This window comes from Epinephelus fuscoguttatus, linkage group LG7 (genome assembly GCF_011397635.1).
Source record: "Epinephelus fuscoguttatus linkage group LG7, E.fuscoguttatus.final_Chr_v1".
NCBI classification, from domain to species: domain Eukaryota; kingdom Metazoa; phylum Chordata; class Actinopteri; order Perciformes; family Serranidae; genus Epinephelus; species Epinephelus fuscoguttatus.
The window spans coordinates 41,335,436-41,360,670 of NC_064758.1; the positions used below are offsets into that span (position 1 = coordinate 41,335,436).

At 40.9% G+C, this 25,235-nt stretch overlaps 1 protein-coding gene across 2 annotated transcripts in view; it reads left to right on the forward strand.

The window, feature by feature from the left end:
• LOC125891278 (uncharacterized) overlaps positions 1–25,235 on the forward strand; it is a 35,079-nt gene that overhangs the window by 5,653 nt on the left and 4,191 nt on the right. The window contains exons 5-13 of one of the 2 annotated variants that reach the window (XM_049580411.1): positions 2,714–2,751; positions 2,842–2,994; positions 4,549–4,600; positions 9,096–9,434; positions 14,384–14,551; positions 14,756–14,863; positions 17,024–17,061; positions 17,152–17,304; positions 17,911–17,962. In XM_049580411.1, coding sequence (XP_049436368.1) covers positions 2,714–2,751; positions 2,842–2,994; positions 4,549–4,600; positions 9,096–9,434; positions 14,384–14,551; positions 14,756–14,863; positions 17,024–17,061; positions 17,152–17,304; positions 17,911–17,962 — 1,101 coding nt within the window. Of the gene's footprint in view, positions 1–2,713; positions 2,752–2,841; positions 2,995–4,548; positions 4,601–9,095; positions 9,435–14,383; positions 14,552–14,755; positions 14,864–17,023; positions 17,062–17,151; positions 17,305–17,910; positions 18,340–25,235 lie in introns of those variants that run through there. The other variant, XM_049580412.1, reaches the window with a different exon arrangement.

Below are 25,235 nucleotides of genomic sequence, written 5' to 3' on the forward strand. Positions count from 1 at the left end.
ACCACTAATTTCAAATCTGTTAGGCTGTTGTTTAGACTTTGGAAATGGGGAAGTCATGAGGAGAGAGGATCCAGACACTGGGACAATCTCAGTCGGGTAAACTATGAGTTTTGAGAAAAGATGAAACATGAACAGTCACATCACTTCCTGTGTGCGTCACACTCAGCACTGCCCACATTCAGGCAGGTGATGGTGACTCACCTGCATTTGCTCAGTTTCAGATGACTCTAAGCATCAGGGTGACATGACAAAGTGGAAACGTAGCTTGGTAGCTAATGTTAGCTCGCTAGCTAATGAATACAGCATAACTTTTTTTTTTTGGTACATTTTCCATTTTCTTATGTTCCATGATGGTCTCCCGACTCAGGCAGCATCTCTCATGGGGGGACATTGTTCATGGCCAGTATCATAGACATAGACAAAGTTCATAGACCAAGCAACAATCGATGTCGTCTCCACACCTACTTCTTTGCTATTGGTTGAGGCTGTGACTTTGCTGGTCTAAGCTCACCAAATTTAAACTCCACCTGTTGCAAAGACGCAAATTTGCTCTGCTACCAGAAGCAAATGTTTTATTCCCCCTTTTCTCGCGTTGAGAGGAAGTAAACAGCAGGCAAATATTCACCAGTGTTAATTTCACCCATGTGTGACCGATCGCACCCTAAAGTTGAAGTGTGGTGCATGGTGGCATTTCTGCTTTAGGATTTGCATACAGTGGATTGACTGCTTTCCAGCTGTACACAATGGATTACAGCAAGAAAAAGAGACGCTCATTGTAATCAAAGGAATGGGAATTGTATTTAATGTGCACTTAGTTCTCTGTAGGGATGGATATATTAATGAAACCTGGTATTAAATGACCCCAGAGCTAAATAATTAAAGACAATTCATCACTAGTAGCATCATTTTTAAAGGTAAAATGTTTCATTTTATACTATTAATGCATACATTTGTAAGGGATAAAAATGATGTCCAGAATGCTAAAATTGCACCTAAAAGAAAATATATTTAAATAAAAAAATAAATAAAACAAAAGTAACCCTCCTAAAGTTCAGTCAAAAATAAATAGAAAAAAAATCCTCACCAGCATCCGTCTATAGTTCCTGAGTGGGGATGGGAAGACTTTATTGAAACCAATACCATTATTGTTTGTTTATTTGGATCCCCATTAGCTACCACATTAGTAGCAGCTACTCTTCCAGGGGTCCACACACAAAATTACATTGCATAGCATTAAAACACATTACATTACATTACAGTACATAAGACAGTTAAAAACTTAATACAGGCAAAATAACATTCTTCCTGATACCTCAGGTAACAACATAGTTACAAAACAATTTCAAATTTGCAGCACAAAGAAAACTTAAACAATCTATGTGTGGACTATTCAGCTCTTTCATTGCTCTGTAAAATACTGCGTGCTGCATTGAATTGGTATTTGAGATGGGAAGCACAAAGAGACCTTGTGATGCATGTCTGGTGTCGTAGGAGTTTATGACAAAGCTAAAATTAAGTTGGTTGTACAAGATACTTGGGACCTCAGTAGATGAGATGTTTTCAACAAAAGAAAGCAGAGAGATAAGAAGTCTGTCTTTTACTAATGGCCATCCTAAAGTGACATGCATTGTGTTGATGTTCGTCCTTTTTGTACAACACGGAGCAACACGTGCAGCTCTATTTTGGAGCAGTTGTAATTTTACCAAATCTTTCTCGGCAGCACTAGACCAAACGACTGGACAATAATCCAAGTGAGTGAGGACCAATTTGGAGATGCATTGTTGTGGTACATATTTGGTACATCTCTTGATGACTGACAAACTTCTTCCCATCTCTGCAACAGTCTTATCAACCTGCTTTGACCATGTTAATTTACTGTCCAAAATAATACCAAGCAATTTTGTCTCCTTTGCCTGTTGGTTTGATGTTCTTTCAAATGATAAATTTAATTTAGGGCTTATTTTTCAATGCAATATGTGATCCAAATAAAAAGCTTTTTGTTTTTGATAAGTTGAGAACTAATTTTTTACTATTAACCCATGTTATTACAAATTGTAAGTTCATTGTCACTGTTAGATTATTAATTGCTTCTGCTGGCATATATAAGGTTGTGTCATCTGCATACATAACTGCTGTTGTATGATTTAGAACAAGTGGTAGGTCATTTGTGAATATGGAAAATAAAACAGGTCCGAGGCAGCTGCCCTGCAGGACACCACACTGTAGTTGTCCCACCTGTGAAAAACAGCCATTATAAAAAAACACACAGTTTCCTGTTGGACAAGTAGCTTTTAAACATTCTATGGCATTATGTGTAAAATTTTAGCACTTGAGTTTGTTCAGTAGTATGTTATGATCTATTACATCGAAAGCCGCGCTAAAATCTAATAAAACTGCGCCCACCAACTTTTTATTGTCTGTATGTCGTAGACAATCATCTGTTAACTATGTTAGTGCTGTTCCAGTTGAATGTTCTTGACGGTAAGCATGCTGACATTAATTTATTCACCGTAAAGAAGCACTGAATTGAAGCCTGCGTTGCGTAGTCTCTTACCACTCTTACTTGACATTATTATTTTACAACCCACACTTTCGTCCTCTACGCCATGACTCCTTCCTGTTGCAAGTTTTCAGCAGTGTAGTCCCAGCCCTGCTCCTGAGTTCAATGCCTGTTAGTTCCTGGACTTAATCCTCTGAACTGCATGTTTTACAGAAGCTTCTGTGGAAACTGAGTATGCTGATGTCACAGAGGTGAGTCTGAGTAATTTTGGGACTTCTCAGCATCATTAGTGTTTGTGAAACCAGCTGACATGAATACAAACCCCTCTCCTCTTCCTGCAGACCAACAGAGTGTATGAGGAGATCAGAGAGGAGGACAGAAAGAGCAGATCTCCTCCTGTAGAAATGTCCACAGTTTACTCTTACGTCAAACCAAATGGAGTCAAAACCTCAGACGAATACAGCCTTGTCACTGCAGCCACTCCTCAGAGGAACGTAAGTAAAAAGGTTTTAGGTTTAGGAAACACCTTTAGGCTACATCCACTAAAATAACTTGACCATTACATGTTTTACTAAAGCTGTGTGTCACTATCTCACATCTGTCTCTGGTGATGATGAGTGATGTCACACCTGTTGTGCTTTTATTTGCTCTGTTACTTTTTATTTGTTGTTTGGATCCAGGCCTTGAAACGTGGCCTTTTAGTGTACAGCAGAGGAAATAATTTTGTAGTAGAGAGAGAATCGTGAATGAACTTTATGTTAGTTAATATTTCAGATTTTTAATGGAATTTAAATGAATAAGTTGGAGAGGACTTTCATCTAAGTCAGTCTTCTTCATCAAGACAGATAAGTAGCTATGTAACAAACAGGAAACAGACCACTTTATGATCATATCTGAAGAAGCTTCCGTTATCTCAGGAGGAAATCCTCTGACTAAACATTAACAGGGTTTAAAGTAAGAAAAAATTTTGTGCCTGAAATGTGGAGCACGAAGATTTGTGTGCCCGAAATCTGAAATCTTTTCCGGAGCAGAAGAAGAAATAGAAATGTATGTGCTGCAAAGGAACGTGTTTATTATCAAAATGAACAAAAAGATTATAGCTTTAGTAGTTACTTTCAGATTAAACTTTTATAGCATAATGAGTTTATAAATAAAGATTAAACTTTCAGTGGTTACCAGACTTTTTGACTTATAGCTCCTGCATCTCTTTTTTGCCTTGGTGCTACTTATTTTTAGACGCTAAATCATTTAGGCTGTTTGCAAAATTGTATCAAGCTTGATGTGAATTAAACAGGCAGTTACGTTGAAATTTCGCCTCTGGGCAAGCATGTCATCATTGAAATGGCTCATATAACATTGTGGTGGTGACTTTAAAACTGCAGCATAGAGGACTTTTGTTGCAACTTTCGTTTCTGTCTGGTTTTCTGTTACCTTACCTTCAAAATTACCGCTGGTTTACCAGAGCCTCTCCTGCTCTGTCTGTGCTCTGTGTCTCAATGTGACATGATGTGAAAGCATGCACAGGCGTCAGTGTTGATTGGCTATCACTTGTGCCGTGTAACCAATCAGAGGGGGATGTAGGCGGGTCATTGTTACAAAGCCCAGTGCAGTTAGGACTGCAGGCAGGGAGCGAGACGGCTGTATCAGAGCCAAAGCAGCGAGTTTTAAAATACATTTATTTGATCAGTTATCGTTGAAAAAACATCTGATGCCGATTATGGTAAACAGTAGGTTGTGTTTACTCGCACACTGTGTGCCTAAATCATTTTCCCGGTTCGCACATATATTTATTTTTAGGGGCCAATGCGAGTGAAATGCTTGCACTGCAGAGCACTTCTGCCCGTGCCGGACAGAAACTTCGCCACGCCGGAAATCTGGCGCTGTGCCGGAGAACTTTAAGGGGATGAACTAACCAATAGATTTGGAGATAAAACCCTGTGAACAGTTGATATGAAGCAGCACACACGCTGAAATGATGCTCATGTGACAAAGCAGGTGAATAAACTCAAAAACCAGCGTAAGTGATGAACTTTTCTGTTTTCTTGCAGACTGAAGACGACTCCAGTAAACTCACCTACTCTGAGGTGGATTTTTCTGAAGGTGCGTCGCTCCACAGCTCCCCCCGTCATGATACGGATAAGGTTGTTTATTCTGTTCCTCGGGTAGATGTGAGCTCAAACAGCAGTGCCGATTTCCAGTTTAACCGGTTCGGTCCGGTTTAAGAGCTCCACCCGGTTTAATTCACGTCAACCGGATAAACCGGAGGAGGAAAAACAAAAAGCTTTATCACATCGGCGGCGTGTCAAGGGACTATATTCAACTTATCTTGCATTGTAACATGCATTATGACAAATTAATAAGGTTTATGTTTGTTTATAAATGAAGTGGAGGAGCCTACAAGTGTTTTGTTTAGTTTGTCTCAGAGGCTTCAGAGGGACTCCGCAGCTCCGCTCCGCTCTGCTGTCTGCTGCGAGAGATCAAATTTCATTGGGGGCGGGGAAAAGTGCGAGGGAGTCAGCAGTCATTCAGTTTGTTGCCCTAGTAACCCGTTTCCACTGAAGAAGTTCCTGGTACTATTTGGGTGGCTGGAACGACTACAGGAACATCCTCTCGCTCGGCCCTCTCAACCGCTGTGTCTCTACTGAGAGAGCGGAGTCGGAGGAAGGTTCCTTGGTGTCCTTCTGCTTCTTCTTCTTCTTCTTCTTCTTCTTCTTCTTCTTCTTCTTCTTGTGTAACCTTGTGTGTATTGGCAGTTAATACAGCATTACAGCATTAGTATATCATTCGATATATCGGTTCGGTTAGATATTTGGCTTTAAATCAAACCGATTGGAAAATTTTCAAACCAGCACAAGCCTAGCTTCAATGCAGGAGGATACCTAGAGCACAGACGTTAAAGGCCACTGACAAAGCACTGATATGTGACGACTTGGAATGAGAACGTGTTTGTATTGCATCTGCATAAGTGTCTATATTTAGTTACCGTAGTTATATACTGTATTTATTCTGTATTTTCAAACTGTAGTTGATGTGTTGAGGTGGTGAATCTCATTATCATGAGAACAACGACCTGTAAAATTTTACATTCCTGATCTTTTGATACCAAATTGTCAATAAAAATTGACATATTTTTATATATAATAAACATAACTTGAATTGAACATTGACAGTTTTCTGGCAGTATTTACCATTAATGTTGTGTCAGCACAACTCATTAAAATAATCTTTGTAATTCAGAAAGTTTAACTGAATCAATAAATCTGAGTTTGTATTCTGCAACAGTTTATAAGAGACTTGTTGCAGCTGAAGATGAGTCGAGGAAAGTCACGACTCTTGAGGTCAGTTTTTCCAGCGAGATCTTCAGCTGACTCGACAGCGCCCCCTTATGTTAATGCTGATAATGTTAACACTGAGGTGGCAGCGCAGTCGCTACAAGAAAATGTTATTAACCTTTTTAGGGCTCTGGCTTGTTCACAGTCATCATTAGGAAAGGCCAGGTGATACAAATTTCAAAGCTTTATAAATACTCTGACTCCTGAAACCTTGTCCCAACAATCAGCAGCCATGGGCTCCTCTAAACAGCTGCTTATCACTCTGAAAACTAAAAGAACTGATGCCCACAAAGCAGGAGAAGACAATAAGAAGATAGCAAAGTGTTTTCAGGGAGCTGTTCTCTCAGTTCGTAATGTCATTCAGAAATGTCGGTTAACAGGAACTGTGGAGGTCAAGAAAACTTTCAGAGAGAGCTGCTCGTAGGATTGTTAGAAAGGCAAATCAAAACTCCAGTTTGACTGCAAAAGACCTGCAGGAAGATTCATCAGACTCTGGAGTGGTGGTGCACTGTTCTACTGTGCAGCCACACCTGTACAAATATGACCTTCATCAGAAGAAAACCTTTCCTGTGTCCTCACCACAAAATTCAGCATCAGAAGTTTGCAAAGGAACATCGAAACAAGCCTGATGCTTTTTAGAAACAAGTCAGTTCAGTTTACGGGGTTTTACTGATACCATATCCGTTGTACAGTACAGAGTACAGAGTATCTGAAAATATAACAGAAAAATACAAACTTAAATATTTGTGTGCTCTTGTACACAGCGGTAAATAAACACGTTACTGTAAATAAATGTGCACACATATGTATGAATATAAACACTTTACTGTACATATGTATGAATATTAGCCCGTTGCAGTACTATTACCACTAACTACTGCATCTCCTCATCACCCTGAACATGTTAACGCAATGTTAATTGAATACAATATGCAACACAGGCTAACTAATTAGCTCAAATTAATGCTAATTTCCGAGTTGAACAACAGTCAAAAACGGACCTTTTCAGAATGCAAACACACATCTAAAGCTGCTGAAGAGAAAAAAAGGTTTTACAGCATTATAAAGATAACTCACATCATCAGTGACTTCTGTATTGATGCCAAATGCACGACGAACTGAAAACGTGAAACAGGAAGAGCAAACAACATGAAGCCTTTTCAAATTAAAACATCGACTTCAAAATAAAGCACCATTAACATAAATGCCTAACTTGAAGAATTCTTAACAGCCGCCCCCACATTTGCTTAGTAAATGGGTAAGACCAGGGATTCTTCAAGTGTCTTTGGTGTTATCCTGAAGGACAGGGAGCTCGATAAGGTGTGATAAGATGGTGTAGACTTTGCCTTTGACCATAACCTCTGCCGTTCTGATACATCCATCCTGGCTAGCGACTGCTTTGACGACTTTCCCGATGGGCCATTAAGCTCTTGGAAGAGATGGGTCAATGACTAGCACCACTGAGTTCTCAGCAAGGTCCTTTGTTGATCTCCGCCACGTTTGCCGGGTCTGGAGATTAGCCAAATAGTTCCTTGTGAATTGGAGCCAAAACTGATCCACCAGCGTTTGAGGGTGGCGCCATCTACGCCGCCCCATACCTGCTGGAGCATAGACCACTTGAGGCAGCGCCACTTCCCACCACCCCATAAGGAGGATGTTTGGCGTGATGGGGTCCGGATCAGCTACATCGGCTGACACATATCCCAGTGGCTTTGAGTTTAAGATCCCCTCTACTTCCACCAAAGTTGTGTACAGGAGATCTTCTGAGACAGATTGGCTGCCCACTGCAACTTGAAGACCAGATTTGACAGAACGCACCTCTCTTTGCCACACTCCCCTGAAGTGGGAGGAGCATTCAGCAGGTTGAATTTGAAGTCAATCTGGTAGTCCATCAGCTGTAGTCCTCCCGTAGTTCTCGCTCGGCACCACGGAAGTTGGTGCCACAGTCTGACAACACTTTCTTTGGTCGACCTCGTCTGGCAATGAAACGCCGAAGAGCAAGGAGGAAGGCATCCACATCCATGGAGTTCAACAGTTCTGTGTGATCCGCCCGTGTTGTGAGGCACTTGAAGAGAGCACCCCAGCGCTTCTCCGTCCTCCTACATATCTTCACCAGGTTAGGCCCGAAGCAGTCGACGGCAGTTGAGTAGAAGGGTGGACAGAGAAGTCTGAGGGGTTTGTGGGCTTTGGTGCACCATACAATGGAGGATGGGGCAGGCCGAAGCCGGGTGGTGCGACGGTCCGGGCCGACGGCAGCTGAGGAGGGACCAACATAAATGCCTAACTTGAAGAATTCTTAACAAAAATTGTACAAACAAAGTAAAACACTGATCTTGCTTGAAATGTTTAAAATCATGTTCCATCTTTAACTTCTTGCCTTTTGGAGATCAGGTCATCTTCTACTTACTTAACCACTCACAGTGAACTACATTTTGACCAGAGGTGCCCAAACTTTTATATGCCACTATAGGTAGTGTGTTCCATATAGGATGGTACAAATGTAATGTAGAAGGGAGGAGAGAAGAGTTGAGTGTGTGATGTGTTTGGAGGAGGGGCTCCATCATTTAGACAAGTGACAAGTTCCTGGTTTGCCAGTGAAGAAGAAAGAGAAGAAAGAGAGGCAGCGTTAAACCATCAGAGCCTCAAACATGAACGTCTGTCAGACTTTGATCTGCTTCTTCTTCCTCTGTGAGTACATTCACTTTTTATTTCTATCATTCTCTCTGCTCATTATGTCTTCTTTTATTTTATTTCTTCATTTACAGTCGGTCAGTTAAACTTTGCAGCAGGTGGGAAACAGTTTCTCATGAGTGACTCTGTTTCATCACGTCTTGTATCAGTCCACCAACATGTGGTTGGTTTCTGTGGTCAAACTTGGTGATCAGAGTTTGTTCAGAGTCACTGAGTGGTGAAAGAAGAACTTAGAGCTTGTACTCAAGTAAAAGTAGAAATACTGCAGTGTAGAAATACTCTGTTACAAGTAAAAGTCCTGCAGTCAAATTATTATTATTAATAAATCTGACCTTGTATTTTGTCTTGAAGCAGAAAATGATTCTGTTGCTGGAAATCTTTGTTGAAAGACTCCAAATCAAATTTGTGTTGTATTAAATTGTTAGGCCTCAGTCACAGACTGGTTGAACTGGACAGTTTATCTTGGTATGACTCTGTAGATCTGTGAATGATCTGTGTAACTGTGAAACACATCAGGCTGCAACATCTTATGTAAAGTAAAGATAATATCTATTGATTGTTCATCTTTTCAGCAGCACTGTGGGACACTGATCTCATCAATGCACAAATCCCAACCCGTACAGGAACTGAAGGAGGAAACATCACAGTTGTGTGTTCCTTCACTTTCTCTGGAACCACAAAGTTCTTCTGTAAAAACGACTGTGAAGATGGAGACATTCTTATTCAAACAGAGAAGGACGCAGCTCAGAGCGGCCGATACAGCATTGAATATAACAAAGGAGCTATATATGAATCTGCACTTCTGTATGTGAGCATCAGAAATCTGACTGAGTCTGACTCAGGACGATACAGATGCCGTTTGACCAGAATCTTGTCTTCAGATATCCAGTTTGAGATCAGAGTTAAAGATGGTGAGTTTCTACTGGGAGTCATGAAATGAACTCTTCACTGACAGCTGCTGATGTTTCAAATAATCGAACATGTTTAGGTTAACAATTATATTCAGAGCTGCATATTTTCATCACTGTGAACTCTGATAAATGCTCCTTTAAAAACCAAGAGTTCATCTGTAAACTATCTGATAAACTCAGACTGTCACACACCACAGCTGATTTAAATATTGTTGCACCAAACACATTGATCACTTTCTGTATTCACCTGTATGATCAGAAATACACGGATACATTCACAGAGAATTTGTGTTGTATCAATGAAATGTTTCCACACATCTCTTTGTATCTGTACAATCAGTATTTGATTGATTTGTTGTGTTTTCATGTTTCACAGCTCCAACCTCTTCAGACCCAAACTGGATTCTTCCACCTGTTACAGCATTTGTACCATCGACCTCCACACTGACGACATCACAGAGTTTAAGCTCCACATCTTCATCAGCCTCCTCTGAAGGCACCAAGCAGCCTCAACAGCAACACACAACACCAGCTGCAGGTATATTTATTCTAACTGCTCATCAGCTGAATGCACAGGCTGCAGAGTGCGTCTATAAATAGAATCTTATTTCTAGTTTGGACATCAGGGCTCATTTTGCTGATGTTGTTCCACCAGTGTGTACATTTACATTTAATGCAATTTATTTCTTAGCCTGAAGGTGTTCTTTAATTTAACCAAACTTTCATTTATTATTTTTTAAAACAAACTTGTTGTTCTACTCAAACAACCACAGGTGTGGTGCTGTACGTGCGTCTGACTCTGGTCGTCATGTTCATCGTATTATCCACAGCTGTGGTGATATTCTACTGGAAGAGGGCCAGAGAACTCAAAGGTGAGGCTGCAGGAAACACACACACACACACACACACACACATAACAAAGGCAACTGGACATCTAAACACATTCAACACAGATGTTTTAGCAGCAGACTTAATCCTCAAACTAACATGTTTTTCAGAAGCTCCTGTGGAACCTGAGTACGTTAACGTCACAGAGGTGAGTTTGAGTAAATGTGGAACATCTCAGCATCATTAGTGTTTGTGAAACCAGCTGACATGAATACAAAGCCCTCTCCTCTTCCTGCAGACCAACAGAGTGTGTGAGGAGATCAGAGAGGAGGACAGACAGAGCAGATCTCCTCCTGTAGAAATGTCCACAGTTTACTCTTTCCACTGCAGCCAGTTCTCAGAACAAGGTCAGTAAAATCCGCGTTACCTTTGGATTCACCTGCAAAAATAACTTGACTGTGTGACGACTTCATTGTACAGCAGAGGAAAGAGAGTGTGGACATGTCCTCAGAAATGTGGTCTTAAACAAACTGTACATTGGTTTATGTTTCTGAGTAATGTGCTGCTTTTTTAAGAAACAGGAAACAGTTTGTAAGAAAATCTAACGCTACGAGCTTCTCTTGCTTTGAGGAGGAAGTCCTGAAGAGACAAATCCAGACATTCAGTTCATCGTTAACCAACTGATTCGGAGATAAAACCCTGTGAACAGCTGACATGAAATGATGCTCAAGTAAACTTAAAAACCAGCGTAAGTGATGAACTTTTCTGTTTTCTTGCAGACTGAAGACGACTCCAGTAAACTCACCTACTCTGAGGTGGATTTTTCTGAAGGTGCGTCGCTCCACAGCGCCCCCTGTGGTGATATAGATAACATCGTCTACTCTGTTCCTCTGGTAGATGTGAGCTCTGACAGCAGCCACGCCAACAACGCTTCACCTCCTCTGTACTCTACTGTTACTTTACATTAGCTGCAGCTTCAGCGCCGTCGACACTCCACATTTGAACGAATAACATTTACACAAAAATCTGTTTTTATTATTTTAGCCCGTTCTCATTCTGAAGTCATTAAACACCGCCGCTTTGTCGATGACTTCAACGTCAGACACGTGACACCAAAATCCACATTTTGTGGTGTTATAATACGCCGCCAGTTGGCTGAATGGCATCTGTGATGGCGGTATGATACCTGTCTGGATGGCATCAGGTTGAAATGCTGCCGGTAACGACTTAATATAAGGAGCAGAAAAGTCCCTACAGATTCATGCACTTCCTGTATGTAGAGCCAAACCATGATGTTTTCTTCTAAACCTAACCATGTGCTTTTGCTGACGTCCTGGTGTTGGTAGTGATGTCTCAAAACATCAACAGCAGACGCAGGAGGATACCTAGAGCGTAATATGTAGACGTTAAAGGCCACTGACAAAGCACTGATATGTGACGACTTGGGATGAGAACGTGTTTGTATTGCATCTGCATAAGTGTCTATATTTAGTTACTGCAGTTATAAACTTTATTTATTCTGTATTTTCAAACTGTAGTTGATGTGTTGAGGTGGTGAATCTCATTATCATGAGAACGACCTGTAAAATTTTACATTCCTGATCTTTTGATACCAAAGTGTCAATAATAATTGACATATTTTTATAGATAATAAACATAACTTGAATTCAACATTGGAGTTTTCTGGCAGTATTTACCATTAATGTTGTGTCAGCGCAACTCATTAAAATAATCTTTGTAATTCAGAAAGTTTAACTGAATCAATAAATCTGAGTTTGTATCCTGCAACAAAACATTTTACTTCAGGACCCTGAGCTGCTTTTTACAGTGCAGATTATATTCAGTCATAAATAAAGAAATTAACTACATTTCAATATTTAAATAAAATCAGAGCATTAAAATAACATAAGAGATGCCGTTAAGAATAAACAGTTTATAAGAGACTTGTTGCAGCTGAAGATGAGTCGAGGAAAGTCACGACTCTGGGGTCAGTTTTTCCAACGAGCTCTTCAGCTGACTCGACAGCGCCCCCTCATGGTAATGCTGATAATGTCGTCTATGTGTCTCAGGTAAACTCTGAGGTGGCAGCGCAGTCACTACAAGAAAATGTTGGCCTTGTATTAATATTTGAAGCTGTGTAAACTGGAATATGTTTGTGATTGTTTTGATAAAAAAAAAAGACATCTAGGACTCAATAATGGACAGAAATCTGACACCGATGCTTTAAGTTACAACCAAGTCTAGTTTTAATGTAGAACCAGACATAAACCTGCATATATAATAATATATATTAATATCACCTTTCATACAAGAAATGCAGCAGAAAGTGCTTTACAATAAGGACATTATAAACAGTGAGTGCTTCACATGAAAACAGACAGAATGAACATTAAACAGACCAACAAGACATTTCAATATTAAAGGACATTTAAAAACAGTTTAAAACTGAACTGAAGTGATTCAACAATTTCTATTTAAGAGTGGTTTTGATTTGAGATCCTATTGATCAAAATCTTCCCTGTGTTGCCTTTTTGTCCTCCGATGTCAGCAACAATCAGAGCCTATTATTCCTGACGGACACAGACTCACCAACAGATATTAATAAAGTGAAATAAGTGTCTTTCAGCTTACACCAGACCGTCTTCCTCACTGTGGGTATTGTCTGTGTCAGGTACAGCCCTCAGCTGCCCCAGAATCTCCCACACTATAGGTAGTATGTTCCATATAGGATGGTAAAAATGTAATGTAGAAGGGAGGAGAGAAGAGTTGAGTGTGTGATGTGTTTGGAGGAGGGGCTCCATCATTTAGACAAGTAACAAGTTCCTGGTTTGCCAGTGAAGAAGAAAGAGAAGAAAGAGAGGCAGCGTTAAACCATCAGAGCCTCAAACATGAACGTCTGTCAGACTTTGATCTGCTTCTTCTTCCTCTGTGAGTACATTCACTTTTTATTTCTATCATTCTCTCTGCTCATTATGTCTTCTTTTATTTTATTTCTTCATTTACAGTCGGTCAGTTAAACTTTGCAGCAGATGGGAAACAGTTTCTCATGAGTGACTCTGTTTCATCACGTCCTGTATCAGTCCACCAACATGTGGTTGGTTTCTGTGGTTAAACTTGGTGATCAGAGTTTGTTCAGAGTCACTGAGTGGTGAAAGAAGAACTTAGAGCTTGTACTCAAGTAAAAGTAGAAATACTGCAGTGTAGAAATACTCTGTTACAAGTAAAAGTCATGCAGTCAAAATATTCTTATTATTATTCTTATTATTAATAATAATAAAGCTGACCTTGTATTTTGTCTTGATTTAACTGGTGCACTTTACATTTGCAGAGTTATTTTTTCTTTGTGAAACATCAAATCAGAGTCGCAACGATATGATTCTGTTGCTGGAAATCTTTGTTGAAAGACTCCAAATCAAATTTGTGTTGTATTAAATTGTTAGGCCTCAGTCACAGACTGGTTGAACTGGACAGTTTATCTTGGTATGACTCTGTAGATCTGTGAATGATCTGTGTAACTGTGAAACACATCAGGCTGCAACATCTTATGTAAAGTAAAGATAATAACTATTGATTGTTCATCTTTTCAGCAGCACTGTGGGACACTGAGCTCATCAATGCACAAATCCCAACCCGTACAGGAACTGAAGGAGGAAACATCACAGTTGTGTGTTCCTTCACTTTCTCTGGAAGAAGGAGGCTCTTCTGTAAGGAAGAATGTGAAGATGGAGACATTCTCATCGACACAGATGAGACCACAGCTCAGAGAGGTCGATACAGCATCAAATATAAAGAAGGATTTTATCCAGCATCGTATACAATTCTGAATGTGAGCATCACAGATCTGACTGAGTCTGACTCAGGACGATACAGCTGTGGTTTGCTCAGATCTGTCCTCCTCATACCAGCATACTCAGAGTTTGAGATCAGAGTTAAAGATGGTGAGTTTCTACTGGGAGTCATGAAATGAACTCTTCACTGACAGCTGCTGATGTTTCAAATAATCGAACATGTTTAGGTTAACAATTATATTCAGAATTTGTGTCGTATCAATGAAATGTTTCCACACATCTCTTTGTATCTGTACGATCAGTATCTGATTGTTGTGTTTTCATGTTTCACAGCTCCAACCTCTTCAGACCCAAACTGGATTCTTCCACCTGTTACAGCATTTGTACCATCGACCTCCACACTGACGACATCACAGAGTTTAAGCTCCACATCTTCATCAGCCTCCTCTGAAGGCACCAAGCAGCCTCAACAGCAACACCCAACACCAGCTGCAGGTTCAGGTACATTTAGTTTGTTGTTTAAGTGTATGTGTGTCCATATACTGTGTTTATGCAAATACATGACTGTGTTTTCTTGTGTGTGTAAATGTATTCAGTTAATGATTTAAATATTTAGTTGATGGTACCATTAGTTTGACAGTTATGCTCCCAGATATTTTTATAATGAAACAGGAAGTGTAAAACAAACTTGTTCTTCTGCTCCAGCTGCCAAAGGTCCGCTGCTGTTTGTGGGTCTGACTCTGCTCATCATGTTGATCATATTATCAGCAGCTTTGATGATGTTCTGCAGGAAGAGGGCCAGTAAACCCAAAGGTGAGGCTACAGGAAACACACACAGATAACAAAGGCACTTGAGCATCTGAAACTTGTGCAGAGACAAGACTCTGTGGTGGGTATGGTTATATTTACCCTCAGTAACAGACATGCTGCCTGGTTTGTGTTGGGTAGAAAGACGTCTCAGCATTTTGCTGGTGTTTCCACTCTTACTTTACATTATCATTTTACAAACATTACAAGCAGCACTGTCGTCATCTTTCTTCAAGAAATGAACCCACACTTTCTTCCTCTCTGCCATCAATCAATCAATCAATCAATCAATCAATCAATTGTATTGAGAAAGCCCAATATCACAAATCACAATTTGCCTCACAGGGCTTTACAGCATACGACATCCCTCTGTCCTTATGACCCTCGCAGCGGATAAGGAAAAACTCCCCAAAAAAACCCTTTAACGGGAAAAAAAACGGTAGAAACCTCAGGAAGAGCAACTGAGGAGGGATCCCTCTTCCAGGATGGACAGACGTGCAATAGATGTCGTACAGAACAGATCAACATGATAAATTAACAGTAATCCACATGACACAATGAGACAGAGAGAGAGAGAGAGAGAGAGAGAGAGAGAGAGAGAGAGACCAATTTTTCTGCATCTTTTCGGGTCAGGATAGGCCTAATTTTCTCAATATTATGCAGATGAAAAAACGCAGTCCCTGAGTTTTATTTTAAATGAGAATTAAAAGACAAATCTTGATCAAATATTACTCCGAGGTTTCTTACGGTAGTGCTAGAGGCCAGAGCAATGCCATCTAGAGAAACTATGTCATCAGATAAAGAGTTGTTTGGGGCCAAGAACAATAACTTCAGTTTTGTCTGAATTTAACATCAGGAAATTGGTGCTCATCCAGGTTTTTATGTCTTTAAGGCAGTTATGGAGTTTAGTTAATTGATTACTTTCTTCTGGCTTCATTGATAAATACAACTGAGTATCATCCGCAAAACAATGGAAATTTACAGAGTGATTTCTAATGGTGTTACCTAAAGGAAGCATATATGGAGTAAATAGGATTGTTCCGAGCACAGAACCTTGCGGAACTCCAAAACAAACTTTAGTACGTAAGGATGATTCATCATGAACATCAACAAACTGAAAATGATCAGATAAATAAGATTTAAACCAGCTCAGTGCAGAACCTTTTAGGCCAATTAAGTGATCCAGTCTCTGCAGTAGAATTTGATGGTCAATAGTGTCAAACGCCGCACTAAGATCTAATAAAACAAGTACAGAGACGAGTCCTTTGTCTGAAGCAATCAGAAGGTCATTTGTAATTTTAACTAGTGCTGTCTCAGTGCTATGATGCACTCTAAATCCTGACTGAAATTCCTCAAAAAAATTATTATCCTGGAGAAGATCACACAGCTGGTCTGCGACTACTTTCTCAAGGATCTTTGACATAAAGGGAAGATTAGATATTGGTCTATAGTTGGCTAACACCTCTGGATCCAGGGTGGGCTTTTTTAGTAGAGGTTTAATTACAGCTACCTTAAAAGACTGTGGTACATAGCCTGTTAATAAGGATATATTGATCATATCTAATATATGAGTGTTAACTAAAGGAAAGACCTCCTTAAGTAGCCTAGTTGGGATGGGGTCTAAGAGACATGTTGATGATTTAGATGAAGAAATCACTGTGGTCAGTTCTTGAAGAGAAATCAGGGAGAAGCAATCTAAATATATATTAGGTCTTACAGCTGTGTTTGAGGTTAGATAGGTACTATCTGAGGACAGGAGGTCATGAATTTTGCCCCTAATAGTTAGAATTTTGTCATTAAAAAAGCTCATAAAATCATTACTGCTAAGGGCTAATGGAATACAAGGCTCAATAGAGCTTTGACTCTCAGTCAGCCTGGCTACAGTGCTGAAAAGAAACCTGGGGACTCCTTCCTGTTGGAAGGTTCCAGCAGCGTAGACGCAGCTGTCAGAAAAACATAATGTCATTGATAAAAGGAACTGATAAGATCAGAGGCAAATGATTCTGATGGACAATGTGGAACCGATTCTTGATTCCCGTCCCTGTTCCTGAGTTTAGCTCCTGTTAGTTCCTGTGAGGTTTGGGTGTAAAAAGGCTGTCTGTGTCTCTCTGACTGATCCACATGTTTTAGCAGCGGACTTAATCCTCTGAACTGCATGTTTTACAGCAGCTCCTGTGGAAACTGAGTATGCTGATGTCACAGAGGTGAGTCTGAGTAATTTTGGGACTTCTCAGCATCATTAGTGTTTGTGAAACCAGCTGACATGAATACAAACCCCTCTCCTCTTCCTGCAGACCAACAGAGTGTGTGAGGAGATCAGAGAGGAGGACAGAAAGAGCAGATCTCCTCCTGTAGAAATGTCCACAGTTTACTCTTACGTCAAACCAAATGGAGTCGAAACCTCAGATGAATACAGCCTTATCACTGCAGCCACTCCTCAGAGGAACGTAAGTAAAAAGGTTTTAGGTTTAGGAAACACCTTTAGGCTACATCCACTAAAATAACTTGACCTTTACATGTTTCACTAAAGCTGTGTGTCACTATCTCACATCTGTCTCTGGTGATGATGAGTGATGTCACACCTGTTGTGCTTTTATTTGCTCTGTTACTTTTTATTTGTTGTTTGGATCCAGGCCTTGAGACGTGGCCTTTTAGTGTACAGCAGAGGAAATAATTTTGTAGTAGAGAGAGAATCGTGGATGAACTTTATGTTAGTTAATATTTCAGATTTAGAGTTGGAGAGGACTTTCATCTAAGTCTGTCTTCTTCATCAAGACAGATAAGTAGCTATGTAACAAACAGGAAACAGACCACTTCATGATCATATCTGAAGAAGCTTCCATTGTCTCAAGGAGGAAATCCTCTGACTAAACGTTAAGATGTGATCAGCGAGATGGAGGATAAGGGGATGAACTAACCAATAGATTTGGAGATAAACCCCTGTGAACAGCTGATATGAAGCAGCACACACGCTGAAATGATGCTCATGTGACAAAGCAGGTGAATAAACTCAAAAACCAGCGTAAGTGATGAACTTTTCTGTTTTCTTGCAGACTGAAGACGACTCCAGTAAACTCATCTACTCTGAGGTGGATTTTTCTGAAGGTGCGTCGCTCCACAGCGCCCCCCGTCATAATACGGATGAGGTTGTTTATTCTGTTCCTCGGGTAGATGTGAGCTCAGACAGCAGCCACAATGACAAGACCTCACCTCCTCTGTACTCTACGGTTACTTCACATTAGCTGTAGCTTCAACTAGGCTTGTGCCGATTTCCAGTTTAACCGGTTCGGTCCGGTTTAAGAGCTCCACCCGGTTTAATTCAGTCAACCGGATAAACCGGAGGAGGAACAACAAAAAGCTTTATCACATCGGCGGCGTGTCAAGGGACTATATTCAACTTATCTTGCATTGTAACATGCATTATGACAAATTAATAAGGTTTATGTTTGTTTATAAATGAAGTGGAGGAGCCTACAAGTGTTTTGTTTGTCTCAGAGGCTTCAGAGGGACTCCGCAGCTCCGCTCCGCTCTGCTGTCTGCTGCGAGAGATCAAATTTCATTGGGGGCGGGGAAAAGTGCGAGGGAGTCAGCAGTCATTCAGTTTGTTGCCCTAGTAACCCGTTTCCACTGAAGAAGTTCCTGGTACTATTTGGGTGGCTGGAACGACTACAGGAACATCCTCTCGCTCGGCCCTCTCAACCGCTGTGTCTCTACTGAGAGAGCGGAGTCGGAGGAAGGTTCCTTGGTGTCCTTCTGCTTCTTCTTCTTCTTGTGTAACCTTGTGTGTATTGGCGGTTAATACAGCATTACCGCCACCTAGTGGATTGGAAGCGCATTACACCTATAATGGGCTTTGATTGGGAAAAATAGCTCAAATGCGACCCCCAGTGGTAAAACTAGGTATATCATTCGATATATCGGTTCGGTTAGATATTTGGCTTTAAATCAAACCGGTTGGAAAATTTTCAAACCGGCACAAGCCTAGCTTCAACGCAGGAGGATACCTAGAGCACAGACGTTAAAGGCCACTGACAAAGCACTGATATGTGACGACTTGGGATGAGAACGTGTTTGTATTGCATCTGCATAAGTGTCTATATTTAGTTACCATAGTTATATACTGTATTTATTCTGTATGTTTAAACTGTAGTTGATGTGTTGAGGTGGTGAATCTCATTATCATGAGAACAACGGCCTGTAAAAGTTTACATTCCTGATCTTTTGATACCAAATTGTCAATAAAAATTGACATATTTTTATAGATAATAAACATAACTTGAATTGAACATTGACAGTTTTCTGGCAGTATTTACCATTAATGTTGTGTCAGCACAACTCATTAAAATAATCTTTGTAATTCAGAAAGTTTAACTGAATCAATAAATCTGAGTTTGTATTCTGCAACAGTTTATAAGAGACTTGTTGCAGCTGAAGATGAGTCGAGGAAAGTCATGACTCTTGAGGTCAGTTTTTCCAGTGAGATCTTCAGCTGATGTAAACACTGAGGTGGCAGCGCAGTCACTACAAGAAAATGTTATTAACCTTTTTAGGGCTCTGGCTTGTTCACAGTCATCGTTAGGAAAGGCCAGATGATACAAATTTTAAAGCTTTATAAATACTCTGACTCCTGAAACCTTGTCCCAACAATCAGCAGCCACGGGCTCCTCTAAACAGCTGCCTAGCACTCTGAAAACTAAAAGAACTGATGCCCACAAAGTGTTTTCAGGGAGCTGTTCCCTCAGTTCGTAATGTCATTAAGAAATGTCGGTTAACAGGAACTGTGGAGGTCAAGAAAACTTTCAGAGAGAGCTGCTCGTAGGATTGTTAGAAAGGCAAATCAAAACTCCCGTTTGACTGCAAAAGACCTGCAGGAGGATTAATCAGACTCTGGAGTGGTGGTGCACTGTTCTACTGTGCAGCCACACCTGTACAAATATGACCTTCATCAGAAGAAAACCTTTCCTGTGTCCTCACCACAAAATTCAGCATCAGAAGTTTTAAAGGAACATCGAAACAAGTCTGATGCTTTTTGGAAACAAGTCCTGTGGACTGATGAAGTTAAAATAAAAAAAAAAACTGTTAAACATGGGGGAGGAGAACACTAGGAGTCATCAGTTCAGTTTATGGGGTTTTACTGATACCATATCCGTTGTACAGTACAGACTATCTGAAAATATAACAGAAAAATACAAACTTAAATATTTGTGTGCTCTTGTGCACAGCAGTAAATAAACACGTTACTGTACTTATGTATGAATATTAGCCCGTTGCAGTACTATTACCACTAACTACTGCATCTCCTCATCACTCTGAACATGTTAACGCAATGTTAATTGAATACAATATGCAACACAGGCTAACTAATTAGCTCAAATTAATGCTAATTTCCGAGTTGAACAACAGTCAAAAACGGACCTTTTCAGAGTGCAAACACACATCTAAAGCTGCTGAACAGAGAAAAAAGGTTTTACAGCATTATAAAGATAACTCACATCATCAGTGACTTCTGTATTGATGCCAAATGCACAACGAACTGAAAACATGAAACAGGAAGAGCAAACAACATGAAGCCTTTTCAAATTAAAACATCGACTTCAAAATAAAGCACCATTAACATAAATGCCTAACTTGAAGAATTCTTAACAGCCGCCCCCACATTTGCTTAGTAAATGGGTAAGACCAGGGATTCTTCAAGTGTCAAGTGACAGGGAGCTCGATAAGGCAGGCAACTGGTCTGGTGTAGACTTTGCCTTTGACCATAACCTCTGCCGTTCTGATACATCCATCCTGGCTAGCGACTGCTTTGACGACTTTCCCGATGGGCCATTAAGCTCTTGGAAGAGATGGGTCAATGACTAGCACCACTGAGTTCTCAGCAAGGTCCTTTGTTGATCTCCGCCACGTTTGCTGGGTCTGGAGATTAGCCAAATAGTTCCTTGTGAATTGGAGCCAAAACTGATCCGCCAGCGTTTGAGGGTGGCGCCATCTACGCCGCCCCATACCTGCTGGAGCATAGACCACTTGAGGCAGCGCCGCATCCCGCCGCCCCATAAGGAGGATGTTTGGCGTGATGGGGTCCGGATCAGCTACATCGGCTGACACATATCCCAGTGGCTTTGAGTTTAAGATCCCCTCTACTTCCACCAAAGTTGTGTACAGGAGATCTTCTGAGACAGATTGGTTGCCCACTGCAACTTGAAGACCAGATTTGACAGAACCCACCTCTCTTTCCCACGCTCCCCTGAAGTGGGAGGAGCATTCAGCGGGTTGAATTTGAAGTCAATCTGGTAGTCCATCAGCTGTAGTCCTCCCGTAGTTCTCGCTCGGCACCACGGAAGTTGGTGCCACAGTCTGACAACACTTTCTTTGGTCGACCTCGTCTGGCAATGAAACGCCGAAGAGCAAGGAGGAAGGCATCCACATCCATGGAGTTCAACAGTTCTATGTGATCCGCCCGTGTTGTGAGGCACTTGAAGAGAGCACCCCAGCGCTTCTCCGTCCTCCTACCTATCTTCACCAGGTAAGGCCCGAAGCAGTCGACGGCAGTTGAGTAGAAGGGTGGACAGAGAAGTCTGAGGTGTTGGGGGGGCAAGTCGGCCATCTGCGGCACCTTTGGCTGAGCTTTCCAGTGCTGACAGGATGAGCAGTTGAGTTGGTGGTGTCGGATGGCTTGTCGTCCGTGCAAGATCCAGTACTGCCTCCGTACTTCAGCGTGGACACGTTCTGTGCCTGGGTGCAGTAGACGCTCGTCCATGTCCTTGATTAGAAGTTACAATGCTGGGTGTCTTGAATCGAATCCATTTGTCCAGATCTGCTGTCGACTGCTCTCCAATGTTAGGGCAGTGACTAAAGTAATGTTCTTTGCTGTCGCAGAAGAGGCAGTGTACTTTGAATTGTTTCTTGCCACTAGATGATGTGGGCTTACTGGAGGTGCTCGGTTGGATGGGTTCTGCGCCATGGTACACAGCTATACTCTGACTTTTGCCTTTAAATGGGATTTTCTCTTTCCCATTACTAGCAGGTTTCTGAAGTTGGTAGCGCTGTACTGGTCTGTTTGACAGGCGCTGCTGCTGGGTTTTACCTTGAAGCCAACCGTTCAAGTCCTGCAGGTTGTAGGGGTTGAGGCTTGTAGAGTTGAGCTTCCCCTGCAGCTGCAGGGACTCAATAAAACCATCCCGGAGATACTTTGGTAGTTTGCCGAGCAGGCGGTCCACATGTGAGCAGCAGTTCAGCTCAATACGTCAGGGTCGCAGCATGCTAACTAAGAGGTGAACCTGTAGAGAGAAACTCTGGAAGCTCCGGGGATCATTGGCTTTCACATCGGGTGAGGTGAGGATTGCTGCGATTTCACTCTAAGCCAGCTGGTGTGGCTGGCCATACTGCAGCTGTAGAGCCTGCATAGCTGCTGAGTAAGGGAATGGATGGTGATGGCAGGACTGACCTATCATTTGAGCCTCAGGAAGTTTGAGATGATCCAGCAAAACATGATACTTATACTTCTCTGTTAGTTCCAGGTGCGGTTCGAGGAGGTTATCCAAAGCCAGTTTCAGATTAGCGAATTACCTCTCACTATCAGAAGAGAAGACTGGGATAGTGGGCTTTGGTGCACCATACAATGGAGGATGGGGCAGGCCGAAGCCGGGCGGTGCGACGGTCCGGGCCGGCGGCAGCTGAGGAGGGACCAACATAAATGCCTAACTTGAAGAATTCTTAACAAAAATTGTACAAACAAAGTAAAACACTAATCTTGCTTGAAATGTTTAAAATCATGTTCCATCTTTAACTTTTTGCCTTTTGGAGATCAGGTCATCTTCTACTTACTTAACCACTCACAGTAAACTAAATTTTGACCAGAGGTGCCCAAACTTTTATATGCCACTATAGGTAGTGTGTTCCATATAGGATGGTAAAAATGTAATGTAGAAGGGAGGAGAGAAGAGTTGAGTGTGTGATGTGTTTGGAGGAGGGACTCCATCATTTAGAGAAGTGACAAGTTCCTGGTTTGCCAGTGAGGAAGAAAGAGAAGAAAGAGAGGCAGCGTTAAACCATCAGAGCCTCAAACATGAACGTCTGTCAGACTTGGATCTGCTTCTTCTTCCTCTGTGAGTACATTCACTTTTTATTTCTATCATTCTCTCTGCTCATTATGTCTTCTTTTATTTTATTTTTTCATTTACAGTCGGTCAGTTAAACTTTGCAGCAGATGGGAAACTGTTTCTCATGAGTGACTCTGTTTCATCACATCCTGTATCAGTCCACCAACATGTGGTTGGTTTCTGTGGTTAAACTTGGTGATCAGAGTTTGTTCAGAGTCACTGAGTGGTGAAAGAAGAACTTAGAGCTTGTACTCAAGTAAAAGTAGAAATACTGCAGTGTAGAAATACTCTGTTACAAGTAAAAGTCCTGCAGTCAACTTTTTACAAAGTACTAAAACTGATATCATCTGAGAATAATCTATGTTACAGTATTACAATGATTGATGCTCATCACATTATTGTTGCAGTAGCTTGTGGATTTCCTCCAGAGGACAGAAGGAGGGCTGCTGGATACTGATAGATGCTCTTTTTGTTTTCTGCGTATTTCTGGGTGTCTAATTTGGCCTCTGTAACAAACTTATAACCCAACCCAATACTTCTGTTTTAATAAACTTGTCACAGAAAAAGGAACCTGTGTGTAATAGGACTAGACTGAGCTGAAATAAAAAAGAGAAGCCTGCAGGTCACAGCTAAATTCTCTAACAGCATCTTAAAGCTGAAGTCTTTCATTGCGTTTTGTTTTGCCGACTTCCTTAAATACCTCTGCAGCAGTAAACTATTGTTAGCAGTCTTGCTGATGAAGTCTTTAAATATGTATTTTATTAAGTCCTTATTTGTGTGATTATCATTTGTAGACTTGAATTTTTGATACACATTTTTTAAATTTGACATCCCTTGTGAACATTTTATTCCTCATGTGTCGGCCTGCCATCACAGAATATTGGAGACAATAGTTATTTCACAAGAAGAGACCTTAAAAAAGGAATTAAAAGATGAAAATATAATTTTCATGCAAGAAACAAGAAGTTTAACTCCGTAACATCCTTTTTAATTTCATCTTATGTAGCTTTAAGGTTGGAAAATCATCAAATCCCTCTCTGTTCAACAGGATCACATACTGATTTTTCCAGCCCTTTATTGAGGCTATATGGTTTCACACTGAGTGAAATATTCAACCCAAGCCTCCATGTTTTTTATGACCTCATGATTTCATCAAATGAAAATACTGTGCATGCACTGTGCATTATTTTTTACATGACTGCCCAAAGTTCAGCCTAAAAATAAAGTTCTGTGTGAACCATGTGTGAATGCTCAGTTTCAGTCGGTCACAACTGAAAGTGAAATTAGAAAAAGTGATATGAAAGAAAGAAACAAAATATGCATTTGTTTAAACTCTCTATCTCCTTCTGCCCCCTGGTGGAGTTGATATCTGTCTGCAGCTTCAGACAGTTGAGTAGAAAATGAGTGTTGGAAAATAAGCCACCTCAGTTGAATAAGTTACAATCAGTCAACCTGAGGTGTTTCTCTTCATTAACAAACCTCTCACTCAATAATGTTTGTGCAACAGTTACTGCACAGTAAGTGTACAGACGTCAGCTGTGAGTTAGTCGGCAACAGACACACTGTCTTTGTGTGTTCAGTTCAGCCTCTTGATGAACTCAGAACCAGCAGATTCATGAAGCACCTGGATAAACACAAACTTTTTGTTCAGGTAGAAACATTTTCAGTTTGTATTTCCACTGACTTTGTGAGCAGTCACAGCACCTTTAAATCTGACCTTGTATTTTGTCTTGAAGCAGAAAATTATTCTGTTGTTGGAAATCTTTGTTGAAAGATTTTCTGTTGTATTAAATTGTTAGGCCTCAGTCACAGACTGGTTGAACTGGACAGTTTATCTTGGTATGACTCTGTAGATCTGTGAATGATCTGTGTAACTGTGAAACACATCAGGCTGCAACATCTTATGTAAAGTAAAGATAATAACTATTGATTGTTCATCTTTTCAGCAGCACTGTGGGACACTGAGCTCATCAATGCACAAAACCCCATCCGTACAGTAACTAAAGGAGGAAACATCACAGTTGTGTGTTCCTTCAGATTCTCTGGAACCACAAAGTTCTTCTGTAAAGACGACTGTAAAGATGGAGACATTCTTATTCAAACAAAAGAGGACACAGCTCAGAGCGGCCGATACAGCATTGAATATAAAAAAAGAGCTTTTTATGAAACTGCACTTCTGTATGTGAGCATCAGAAATCTGACTGAGTCTGACTCAGGACGATACAGATGTCGTTTGGCCAGAATCTTGTCTTCAGATGTCCAGTTTGAGATCAGAGTTAAAG